The 13,421-nt window shown below is 37.4% G+C and overlaps 1 protein-coding gene across 1 annotated transcript; it reads left to right on the top strand.

The window, feature by feature from the left end:
* Positions 1-6,454: 6,454 nt before the first annotated feature.
* Positions 6,455-13,313, top strand: LOC120104193 (uncharacterized). Its single transcript, XM_039114827.3, has 3 exons — positions 6,455-7,366; positions 9,582-9,857; positions 12,748-13,313. The coding sequence occupies exons 1-3, from the start codon at positions 6,563-6,565 to the stop codon at positions 12,952-12,954; spliced, it is 1,287 nt and encodes a 428-aa protein (XP_038970755.3). The 5' UTR covers positions 6,455-6,562; the 3' UTR covers positions 12,955-13,313.
* Positions 13,314-13,421: the final 108 nt, after the last annotated feature.

Here is a 13,421-nt window from a genome sequence, read left to right as displayed (position 1 = left end):
TTCTCTTTTGCTTGTATATATGGTTTCTCATAATTGAAATCATAAAGGGCAGCATCAATTATATTGAGTCGACTTAAGATATATTATTTAAACATTTCTGATTTCTTTTCTTCATTCTGCTTTCTTTCAGGCATATAGATACACTAATGAAAATAACAAGGAGAGCCATTGGAAATGTCTCCTAAACATCCTCCTTTTAACTATCTTATGACTTCAAACCTCCCTCTCTCTCTCTTTTTTTTTTGATTGCCTTCTCCTCTTAATCTTCTAGTTAACGGAAGCTAGAGCCAGTTGACGAGTTGCCTGTGTGATGAATGAGACCATCCTGAAATCCATCGTGTTGCCTATCACCCAAGTGTAACCTTTGTAGGCTAGAGCTAGAAGAAAATGCTTTAAAGAACTATTTTGAAGTAGGATTCCATACCGCATAGTACTATATTTCATCTTTAGAAACAATTTTTGAGCAACATGATTTTCAAAAGCATACATTCCGGAGTTCCAATTTATTATCAAACTGTAACCTAGATTCACATCACATCGATAATCTAAGTCCAAACACTTGGTACGTGACCTCATAATTTTAACCCATCTCAACTGGCAGTTTGATGTTTATCTTCTGACCCTTCCCTATATAAGATTACACTGGAATATTTTTAAATTTAAAAATTATGATTTTATATTTTTGTGAATTTTTGAATTTTAAAAGACTTCAAATTTTTTAGGATGTTTTTGGTTATTAAGAAAGGGAAAGTTCAAAAATAGGAAGTTTCGAAGATAAGGAGAGAAAAATATAAATTTGAAATTTTTTATTCGAAATAGAAATATTCAACTTCATGAGTTCACGTTCTTTTTGAGATTTTATTGTACAATCATACACCTTATATTACAGAATGACTATCAATAATATCACCTCTTTTGGGCATATTAAAATTCATCCTAAATCGTATTAGTTTAAAATAAAATATTTGTCTTCCTTCGCATGAATCTTCCATTGTATTACCCACCGCACATATCTCAAAGTGCTCCGAATTTGGTCATTCATCTTCCTGCACAGATCTCCAAGCGAGAAGCCGATGATCCAATGGTGGATTCGTGTAAAGGAAAGTGAATTCTTCTTTTGCACGAAAGATGCAACTCAAGTCCTTCATAACATATATAATGCAAGTTCTTGATATGCAATTCCTTCAAAACTTGGTCATTAGAAAGCAATTGTAGGATATAGCAGCTGTTGCCACTAGAATCTAAGCCGAAGTATTGAGGTTGATAGGTGACCGAGGTGAAAAGGTGAGGTCGGTTGCACTTCGAGCTAGAGAGTCGGGCTGATGAATAAAGCACTTGTGATGACTCTATTAAACTTCGGTGATTTCGGACCAATCTGAAATCAGAAGTTCTTTTGTCGGAGTTTGTCTGACAAGGAACCCTTCGACGCTCAAGTCAATCGGATTCTAAAAAAATAGTGGAAGAGAGAGAGGCAAAGTTATAGAGAGTAGAGTGGAGAACGACTTACCTGAAGGTCCTTCGGTCCTTTTTTTATATAAGATGGGGTCAGTATCCATTACGGAGACTAGCGGGACGTGCAATATCTGCTAGGTAATACTCCCACATCGCACACATGGTGACAACTATTTTAATTGTGTAATAATGGCTAAGCTGGCGTAACCGCCACCAAGATTGTGGCCACATTCTTAATAGGCATTAGTTACCCTTAAACGGACTTCAATAGGAGACATATAGCTCTTCTCCATTGTTCGGTTGGACCAAAACAATATTTTAGTTCCGAGGTAAAACACTTCAGATAATACCGAGGTTAGACACTTTGGCTTATATTGAGGTTAGGTTGATAAATATACACTATATGAGCAGCCAATTCATTTAAGTTATTTGAGGGATGGAAGGTGTTGAAGCTACAGAAGCTGTAGGTGTAGCATTAGTGCACCCATAGTCCTTATGGGAGGTAAAACACTTTAGATAATACCGAGGTCAGACACTTCGGTTTAAACCGAGGTTAGGTTGATAAATATACACCATATAAGCAGCCAATTCATTTAAGTTATTTGAGGGATGTAAGGTGTTGAAGCTGCATGTGTGGCATTAGTACACCCAAAGTCCTTATGGGTACATCAAAATATATGGACACAAATATAAGTCATACAACTAGAAGCATACACTGCCGTTGAATGACGGTCTTCATGATGAACACAACCTTTTTATGCAATAGAACAAGGTGATATAAAGCGAGCTATTAGAAATCGAACCTCAACTAAATGTTCAATTACTAATGCAAACAACACACCATTGAGAAATCCATTGTGCAGCATGTTATACAAGTGCTGCTATCATTAGAAACCCTACAAAAGTAGTATAGAGTTAATTGAAAAGCATCGAGAAGCTCTCATTTGCCTCAACAATAAATGTGACGGATTAAGAAAAAAACAATTAGGTTATAATTAAATGAGGAATCTATGTGATGAAGTACAATAGTTTGAGCTTCAAATAGCATAATCATATGTTTATAATGATTTTTTTTAACAACAATATGCATGGACAAGTTTCCTTGCATAGGCGTGGATTAAATACCCTATTCTATTTATTTTAAGTATGGTTTTAAATAACGGCATTGTAACCATTGCAACGGCCGCTATAACGTTCTTAGCCATCCTTTGTTACGTTTTTGAGATAAATAACATGGTAAAATATAATGGCCCACTATAACATAGATAATGGTCCTTGTTTTCACTAGTATTTCTTTTCAATAAAATAGAATTGCTTTCAAATTTCTTTTTTTTTTCCTCACAATTCTTTGCAAAAGTGATTGTATGCTCTTAAAAACTACATTATTTTATCTAATAAAAAATGGAGAATGTAACACCATTATTCTTCTATTATTGCTAACAATGTTATAGTAACCATTATTTTGGTCATTATTTTAATAAACTTTTTTAAAAATCTGCCTTCTAGATCAATAGCATCCATTATAGTCATTATAATAGTTCATAACAGTCTTGATGGGGGCTGTTATAACTTACTCATTATAGCCATTATTTCTGAGCAGCGAGGTATCACCAAAATTTATCATATCTTACTCATGCGCAAAGGGACAATACTTTTTATATGAACTTGACGTATTGGGAACTATTTATATCGCAGTATATTGCAACTGCAATCTTATCCTTGATGTCAAACACATGGATAAGAAGAAAATCCAATATGCATCAGAAATAAAACTCTAATAAGATCTAAACTTTATAGATATTGATATCCATTCATGGGCTTTCTTGGCATGCCATTCATAATACAGATTTGTTGGTTGTAGGAGTGTAAATGAGCCGAACAACTTGCGAGCTACTCAAGCTCAAGCAGCTCGAATAGTTTTTCGAGTCGACCTTTAGTAGCAAAATACTCGGCTTGAAAGCTCACGAGCTTAATCAAATATATATATTTTTAGTAATATTATATTTTATTTATCATATATTATTAAATTAATATTTTTAAAAAATAATATTATGTTATATTTTGTTTTAAATATATTTTTATTATGACCAAAACTCGAATTCGAGCTCGAGTATGGCTCGGATAATATTTGAGTCGAGTCGAGTTGATCTCGATTATTACTATTTTTTTATCGAGTCGAGTTCAGGTTTAGATTTTAAAGGTCAATCGATCTTGAGTCGAGTTTCGAGTCCGCGTATTTTGAATCGAGTCAAACTCGAGCCTTTAGCTTGGCTCACTTGCAGCCTTAGTTAGCTGCATAACATCTTTGACACACATACACACAAGAATGCAGAGGAACTGCAACTGTAATATTCTCTTTGATGCCAAACACATGGATCGGAAGAAAATCCAATATCCAACAGAAGAAAAACTGTAATAAGATGTAAACTTAAGAAATAGTTAGTACAGGATAGTTACAATTGGGAGAGAGAGTTTTAAAATTTTAACTCACATCTTCGTCTGACTGTCTGCTATGTATTGTGATCCCAATATATCGCAACCTAAAAAATTTTCTGATATATTGATGCAGACAGTGATATCCATCCATGTGCTTTCTTCTCATGCCATTCATGATGCAGGTTTGTTGGTTGCATAACTTCTTAGAGATAGACACACACCACAGAAAAGAAGGCAAAGGGGCTTGTTTCTTGTAATTAATTTACCAAAAGTTATCAAATTTCTCAAAACAAAAGAAGTCAGATCAAAGTTTATCACAGCAGGTATTAGTGCTCTCTTTTCTCTCTCTAGAATATAGTATTAGTGGTGTATTGGTGTAATTATTTGTAGTTGATCCGAATCATGCCAATTATAAAATGACTGATAAATTATTTGAAACTGCTGTTGAATAGAATAAGATATATCACTTTAAGTAGAATGATTATTTTGATGATATATGGTGTATATATGCTTGTTGGTTTTTTTGAGCAATAATTTACCAAAATGTTGGATAGTTGATATACGATTTCATGATAATTATATTTATTTAAGTATTAGTTATCTGCTAGTTTCTATTTTTTAAAATAATCTATATTGGTGTATGTGGGGAAAGCTTACTGAGCTATTAGTATATACCACTCTATTAATTTTTTTATAGAGTCGTTAGATGCTTAGTACTTAGCTATGATTGTAGCTTATTAGTAAGAGAAGAAATAGTTAGAGCATCATTAATACTAGTTAAATAACCAAAATTTATAATTGGATAATTTTTGTTACTTGTTAATGATAAAATTATTTTATTTTATTTTGAAATAAGAATCACATTGCCCAGTAATATTGAGGTTAAGTTTGTAGGCCTCACATATTTTTATAGATTTTGTTATAGAGAATACGCGATTGTGTCATGTGACCAGTCAAGAGATGCGATAAAAAATAATTTTTATGAAAGAAAATACTATTTTGTAGATATGCGAACAGATGAAGCGCTAAAGGACCACTTGAATTTTAGCTTAACAAGATGGGGTTGTTTGGTTGTTTTGATTATAGATATTCAGGTTTTGGATGATATGTTAAAATATTATCAACAAAAATGGATGAACAAATGTCTTAATTAATTCATTTGACATTGCCTTCAATTTGTTTTTAATGCTAATTAGATTAATTTAGACAATCTAGCTCATAAGAGCTTCATGCCTTTTGAAACTAAACAATTAAAACCCTCATATAATTCCACTCACAAGATAATGTTACATTATTAGGACAAACATATACATGGAAATTTCTGTCTAGACATTGCATAGGTAGTCTCCTCAACCCTTCAAACACGTTATATATGTATTTGTTTTGCTTTTTCTAGACAATCTGCCAAGTAGAGTGGATTAATTTTGATAGCAATACTATAGCAAGGTATAGAGACAATACCATGGTTGAAAGGTAGCATTATGCTTCCAAAATGGGTCGAGAGCTCAAAATAACAACAATCAAACTTTTCAATCGGCACAAATCAATACCCAGACTCGAATTATAGAAAATTCGACTCATAGGTTAGTCCACTAATTTCATTCATATCAACAATAATATGATAGCTAATCACTATTTTTGTGTTTACACACACGCGCGCATGTATGTATGTATGTATGTATGTATGTATGTATGGCTATGAAAATATAAAATTAAAATAGAGCGGGTGAAGCTAATCCATTCACATGCAACCTTTTAAGACAACCGAAAAAGTAGTAATGGCAGTGACCTCTTCATTTTAATATCACATTTTGCAGCTCATGCAACGTCCTCCTCCCCACAAAGCATGAGAAGCCGAGATGGACGGACATGGGCGACCGGGAAGCAGACGTGGAAATCTGCGTCCACACAGTAAAATCATATGGGTGCAACAGGTAACGTCAGAGAGAGGAACAGATAACGTCAAACAGATGAGCTGGACTTCACTCATCCTCCTCGAATTCTGCCAGCCACCTTTTAACCCAATCGGCGCCTCTCCCCCTGTTTTCTTTGTCCGGAATACCTAAACCACACCGAAAGAAAGCCCCGCAAGTGAACCCACTCGCCAAACGTACGGCTCTGGATCTGAGGGGTGGGTGTCCATTTCGGTTCCATGGCATTTTCTCGGAAACACCCTACCAATCTCGCAAATTAATTTTTCTATTTTACTAGTTCCAGAAATAAGTATTTCCGTAATTTTTCGGAAAAGCCCAGGCCATTTTCAAGGAGACCTCACGTCGAAGAAATGCGGCGAACCCTCTGCCGGTTGTCCGCCATTGCTTTCCCCCGTTTCACGCGATGGCGACCATCTTCCCTCCAATTTCGCCGCTCAGCTGTCTATTCCCGAGCACCAAACAGCCTTATTAACCAACATGCAACGCTTAGACTGGTTAACGAAGTGGGACCCGCAATGTATCACATTTTTCCTGTCTGAAACGGAACACCTGATCTTGCTCAACTTATCATATACCCATTCTACCCCTCCCCGCCATCATTCCTTCTTTTTGTTTTTTTTTTCCGTCCTCCTCAAAAACACTGCTTGCTCATTTCCTTTCCTGTTCTCCTCTTCTCTCCAAGAAGTCTACCTAAACCCTAGCAAGCTTCGGTCGCGCTGAGTTACGCTTACCTCCTAACGATGAGCGGTTTCAGGCGCTTCGAGCTCCTTGACTCCCCTTGCTCCTTCCTCTACCGCGAGAGCTATCTCTGGTCCCCCACTCCACCCTTCTTCCCCCCCTTCTCCTCCTCCTTCGCGGGGGCGGCGGCGGCTGCGATCGCCGATGAGGAGGTGGAGCGCCAGCTAGGGTTCGCCGCGGATCTCCTAAACCCTATCCCTGACCCCCTCGATCTCCCCGTCCAATGCCTCCTGCCCTCGCCGGCGATCTCTTCCTTCGATCTCTTCGACACCGCCGCCGATCTGATCCACTTTCGGCGGTTCCAGGAGCGGGCGGAGACGGAGGTCCAGCTCCGGAGCCTCTGCGATCGCGTCACCGCCCTCGAACTCGGGCTCGGGCGGGCCCTGGGTTCCTCTTCCTCCAGGCTCGACCGTAAGTACACATGGACGGCGGAGATCAAGGGGGCGAAGGAGGAGGGGTTTGATCGGAAGTACAAGTGGGTGGCAGAGGCGAAGGGCGGGGCCGAGAGGAACTTGAAGTGGAAGGCGGAGTTCAAGGGACAGAAGGAGGACGGGTTCGATCGGAAGTATATGTGGTTGGCGGAGAAGAAGGGGGAGGCGGATCGGAACGTGAAGTGGACTGCAGAGATCAAGGGGAAGGGGAAGCACGCGCCGGTGGCGCACGCGTATACGTTCAAGGCGGTGGAGAAGTCGGCGGCGGCGGAGGAGAAGGGGGAGAAGAAGGGAAAGAAGAAGGAGAAAGAGGCGGCGGCTCCACGGGTGGTGGAGATCGAGGACAAGAATCCGGGCGCCATCGCCATCAGGAAGGTTTGTGATGTCCGAACGATGCATTAAGTTAAACACTTTTTAATTGGTTCGGTCGTTTTCATCATAAAAATTCCCATGTTTAGAAGTTACCAGGGGTATACGTGCACAAAAGTCAGTTTTTTGTAGCTTATTTTGAAATTTAGGAAGTAGTTTAGTAGAATTTGAATTTTTTAAAGGTTAATTAGAACTTTGTTAAGCCCATCAACCAAAACATTAACTTTTTAAATTTAAATGTTTAGCTTCTGTCATAAAAGTTCTCATTTTGTTCCAGTAAAAAAAAATTTTATGGGGGTATATATGTGCGAAAATCTTTTTTTTTTCTTACTAGAATTTACGAAGGACTTTAGTATAATGTACATATTTTTAAGGTTAACTTAGAATATATTGTGTAGCTAGTTAACCATTTTTCTAATCAGGTATAGTTGTTTCTATCGCAAAACTTCTTTATTTTCTGTAAAGGAACTTTCTAGTTTCCAGGGGTATATGTGCAAAAGCTGTTTTTATTTCTTATTTCAAAGTTAAGAAAGGAGCTCAATACTATATGAGTGTTTTTAAGTGTAATTGAAACAGTGTGTATATAGCTCGTTAACCAAAACAAAGGTTTGAGAAACGGTGTGGGAGATAAATGTTGCAATGTGGAATGCAGATTAAATGTATATTGGGAAAAGTATTTCTACCAGTTAGCACTCCATTCTCCTTTCAGCTCACTGTCCTATGTGGCATTGGGAGATTAGTGAAATAAGCTGGGGTTTGGTGGTGGTAGGTGGAGCCCAGGTGCGGTTTGGCTAGAAGTGCCATATCAATACTTGACCGGGGTGGTGAATGGAAAGGTGACCTTGAGCATTTTTCTCATGGAAAGTGGATTGCTTGGTAACTGTTACTGAAAGTCCTTTTAAACTATTCCAATTTTATAAGATATAGCAAGCAAGCATGGTAATTTATTTTCCTTGTCTTTGATCTTTATTATGGTTGGTCATGTTGTATATATCTACTTGAAATTTGCAAGTGGCCTTGTTAATTGAGGCATAACACCTGTTTTTTCTTTTTTTTTTTTTTTGTGGGTGGGGGGGGGGGTGTGGAGGGAGAGGGGGGTTACCTCTGCACCCAAGGTGAAAGGTTAAGGCTTGTTATTGTTCTAATATGTGTTCTACAACCATTTCCAATCAGTCAGATGCTTGTAAAAAATTTAATGGTTGTAGTTGTCTCAATTTTTTTGTACTAGCAAGCTTTGTTCAGGTCTTACATGGTTGAAAACATTGTATCATAATATATTTAGGAAATTGGTTGTGAAAGAATGAATGGATCAGGCTTCAAGACACCCTAATTGTTTTCTTATGATTATAAGAAAAGAGGATGTATTCTGCTACATCAGCTGATTCCATACTCAATCTTTGGTGAAACAAAAAGGTGAAACAAAAAGCAACGAGCTTTTGTTCTTAATTTGAATGATTATCCAATCTAATTAGATGTTAAAGTTAGATTAGTGTCTGATGTGCCAAATGAATCATTGTATTTTATGGAGGATTAATAATTATGAGTCATACTTGGCATTTAGGTATCTATTGCAAAATACTATATTGCATCACAAAGAATTCCTATCGTTAAAAGGGTAAACCCTAAACTGATCATATGATAACTCCAATAATCCAAACACCGAGTCAATTGATATTTGTTGTAGTGGAAATGTAATGGAATATTTTTTGATCTATTCATGGGGATTTCCTAAACATCCCATTCCAAAAATAGAAATAGTTCCAGTACCAATAGGTTTATTGACAATACCTTTTTTGAAATGTAAGCAATTTGCAAAATCCATTTCGCCGTCCATGAAAGGGTATAAGAATAGGCAGAAATCTATTCTATATGCAACCCCCTCCCTCCTGCCAATCGGCCCAATCCTGTGGCCCTCCATTTGATATTATGGTGTGGTTGGGGAGTGGCTCGATCTCCAAGTGCAAATTCTGCTTATCTCTTGGTAACTTGAATCAAATTATCATGAAAATGTCAAGGAGGAATTTTAATAGATGGCTGACACCAAGAATTTGGTAAACTGGACTGAAATGCCTTCTATAATTTAGGTTCCTATGTACCAATTTGTATAAAATATAACATAAATAATTTAAAATTGGATGCTTATTTTGTGAGTGTGCATGCTATATATATTATTATTGGCAACTGATATCTGATAAGATTGTTACTTTTTGGCTGTTGGAAGGCTTTTGCCAAGAGCAGTTACAAGGGTAAGAAGAAGGAATTATCGCCACAAGATGCTGCCTTGATAATTCAGGTGACTTTCAGGGCCCATCTGGTTCGGCGTTCTCAAGTGCTTCGTTGCCTTCGCGATCTGGCAGTGGCCAAAGGCAAACTTAAGGAAATCAGGACCTTATTCTATAATTTCTCTTATCGTCGTCGCATAGCAAATGATGAGGAAGAACGCCAGAGGTTCTCTGAGAAAATTATTGTTCTTCTCCTCACTGTTGATGCCATTGAGGTAATCTCTGAACCCCATCCAAAGTTTTATTACAATCTTATTTACTTATCATTGCTAATCTAATGGCTTCAAATATGAAATGCTACTTCATTATGTGCTGATGTTGCCACATAATATCTATCATGCATCTTTCTTTACATGCCAAATTTTTCTCCTCCCCTGAAAACAATGTTGTATCAGAGAGATAATATTTACATGCAATAGCTTCTCAAAATTAACAAAATCTGAGCTTTTGTTGATTTATGAGCTAAGGATCATTGAACCTAAGTTGTTATTTCCATAAAAAAAAATTAGTGTCTTTGATGAAATGATGATTAGAAGAAAACACTTCACCATCTCCTCTTTTTTTTGTACAAAGCAAACCCCAATTGAGCCTAGCATTTCATGTTTGCATAGGTCTATGAGAGCAGTTCTTTTAATGCAGGCACCCAAAATGGTGAATTACACTGTTGCTGATACAAGATTAACTTGGGATGGTTTGCTATGGCATCGATGGACCTATGGAACTGAGAAGTCTATGGTTTAGGTCAATTGATCATCTCACTGATCTGTTACAGAAAAGATGGCAAAAACATGTCAAGTTTCTTAAGCAACAAAGAGGATTTGTAAACCTGCAAACTGTTTTGGGTGTTCCTACGGATGTTAGGAAAGTGGATTCCAGGTAGGCCCATTGTTCACAAATGGTAATACAATCAGGAATGAAGCATTGAAAAGTGAGTAAAAATGGTGTTGGGGGAGGGGGGATAAATAAATCAATCAAGTAAATAAATCAATCAAATTACGAGAAGCTTCATAAAGTGCTTTCTTAGGAGTTAAACTTCCAGTCATCCATATTTCTAGAAAAAGTGTCTTTTGTTTTTCATTCTCATTACCATAGGAATGAATACTATGATTCGCGTTTCGAACAGACATGGATACAATATCTTAGGATAGCTTCCATTTGGAGAGTTATTTGCTGATTTCATACGATATCCGAGATCTCTCTTGATTTGTAATCCAATACATAAATCAATTGGTTCTGTTCGGTTAGCTATATGTTGTGTCATGTTAACTGTTTCCACGTAGGATGGTGAGATTATATCTTGAGTGATCATGTATCTAGGACCCCTGATGCAGACCTGTCCCTCGATTTGATTACTTATGATTTCGAAAATCAGGTAAATAATTTAAAGAAACAATGGCAAGTAAGTAAATTGTGAAGCTAGAAAATTGCTTGCAATTTAAGAGATCGGAAAAATTACTCTCTCTTTTCTTTCGAACTGTGGAAGGAGTTGTGCCCACTCCTTTCTCCTTTTCTACATTCTCCAAATGTTCTTTTTGCCTCCCCACTTGAAGCTGTCTGACTCAGTCTCTCCACTCTCTGTGCCATCTTTCTTGCTCTCTGCGATAAGCACCCCTTCCACACTCTCCTGCACCCTATTCTTTTTCCTCTACACATTTGTGTCCTGTATTTCTTTCTCACTGCCTTGTAATGCTTGGTTCATGTCTGTTTCATAAGTCATGTTGGATGGTTCTCTTTATTTGAGCTAAAGTATCCAAAGGGGTGCTGTATTGACAGCTGCTTTTGATATTGGGCTGAGGTTATAGTTGCAAACTTTTATCAATTATGATTTTTGGTTAGCAATGTTGGTAATATAGGTTGCAGGCTTAGCCCATATGCTGGCATTGTATTTAACATCTTGTGTGCCTATATAAGATTTTTTTGCTATTTATGCCCCACGTCACTACTTGCTGTGTATGCATGCCTCATCTATTGTTGGGAATGATGTTGAATTTGAAGTCCTATTAGAAATATGGGTGAATGGACTATGTTGAATGAGATTTATACTATTAGGTTGCTAACACATGTGACATGTGTCAAGTGTCTAGAGTTCCACATGCATTGCCTGCATAAGTTACAAATTGGTGCTATGAAAGTTGTACCCTACATATTCCTAAATTCTACAGAGTTGCCAGTGTATGTGGATGTAGATATAAAAGAATTGACATAAGTTCCATCATGTACAAAGGTTCTCTGGATGCGCTTTAAGGTTCAGATATAGCAATACTTTCTTTTTGTTACAAAAAAAATGCCTGTATAATTTTTTTAATCGGATAAGTATGCAGCCAGTCATTACCAACAGATAGTTCAATTGGCTGGTACCATCCTCTCCTAGTGAGGGGTCTCAGATTTGAACCTGAGTGGTGGTGAATCACCACTATATTCTCAAAAATGTGCAGCTAAGCATCAAGTGAGATTCATCGATTTTCTTCTCTATTGTGCAAGTTCTTTCCCTACTGCCTCCTGAAAACTTGGTAGCACTTCAATTTGATAGTCATAGTGCAGCATTGCTGAGCCATGAGAAGAATTGTAGTGGCTCTCATCCCTTCTTCTTTTGCTTTTGCTTTTTTCTTTCTTTTTTTTTTTTCTGTTGGGGGGATTAGACCTCTCATTTGTATGCTGCAGTTAATAAATGAAAATTTTAAAAACCAATACAAATATATGGACTTGCAACGTTTGTATTGTACTCTGATCTCCATAAAAGATACCTAGAAATCTCTCTGGTTGCTTCGAAATTCAAGCTTTTGTAGTTGGTATTAAGGTATCAACATCCTTTCCAGCTTTTTGACTGATTCTGACAACTGATTACCACTATATGCATTGAACTTGATGGTAAACTTTGGCATTTGGGGCGGAAGCTTACTATAGATTCTTATGTTTTGCAACTCGTTGTTGTCCAATTCATGTAAGAAATTGGATTCAATAGTTCAGGAATTTTCTTTACCCTTAGGTGAATCACTTTTGCATTTTCATGGAGTAAGTTGACCTTCAAACCATATTATATTTTGTTCAACCTTCATTACTATATCTTCTCTATCTGATTTCTTTTGTCAATTGCTGCTGTGTTAGGGACCGGATTATATGGTTCGAGCAGCAAAGAAGTCAATGGTTGAGGAGCTAGAGGCAATGCTTGAGCTTGTGGATCCACAGCCTCCTGGTAAGCTGGGTTCCTTGAAGCGTAGAAGATTTGATCTTCCTGATTGTGGTCCCATTCCGAAAGAGCTGATCGCTGGTGTGGAAGTGGTTGTCCAGATGCTTGAACAAGAAGATAATTAGAGCAATGCTTTCTAGCGAGATGATAAACCTTCTACCGTGAAACCTCCTCTCTGAGAGAGGTTTTCAGAGGGTCTGTGGTTTTTCTGAGCATGATGGATTCTGCTTAGGACATCTTTGTTGTATGGTTATGAGTTGAGATATGAAACTTATCAGGAAGGCTTGCTAGACGAATTTTTCTTTTAAGTTAGACAAACGTGCTACTACTCTTGCTTAGTCTATGATAACTCAAATTATGGTGCCACTGCTGCTATCATTTGCTGTTAATCCGACAGTCATCATGCCTGTGGATTAGCAGAAGCTTTGTGGAATCTGTATGCTCTAATGCTTTTTAATGCCAGTAGTAGTTTCATTCCTGATCATGCAGTCTATATCTCTTATATGAACAGTACATCAGTCTTGAACACGAGCTGGTAGCAAACTGGATCTTTAACAGTTTTTGCTGGAGTGGACTATTCCAGACTCGTTCT

Source organism: Phoenix dactylifera, chromosome 16 (assembly GCF_051530095.1).
Source record: "Phoenix dactylifera cultivar Ajwa chromosome 16, Ajwa_hap1_PhDact_Kaust_v1.1, whole genome shotgun sequence".
In the NCBI taxonomy this organism is placed as follows: Eukaryota; Viridiplantae; Streptophyta; class Magnoliopsida; order Arecales; family Arecaceae; genus Phoenix; species Phoenix dactylifera.
The sequence above is the reverse complement of the archived record's forward strand: the minus strand, read 5'-3'. Positions and strand labels throughout refer to the sequence as shown.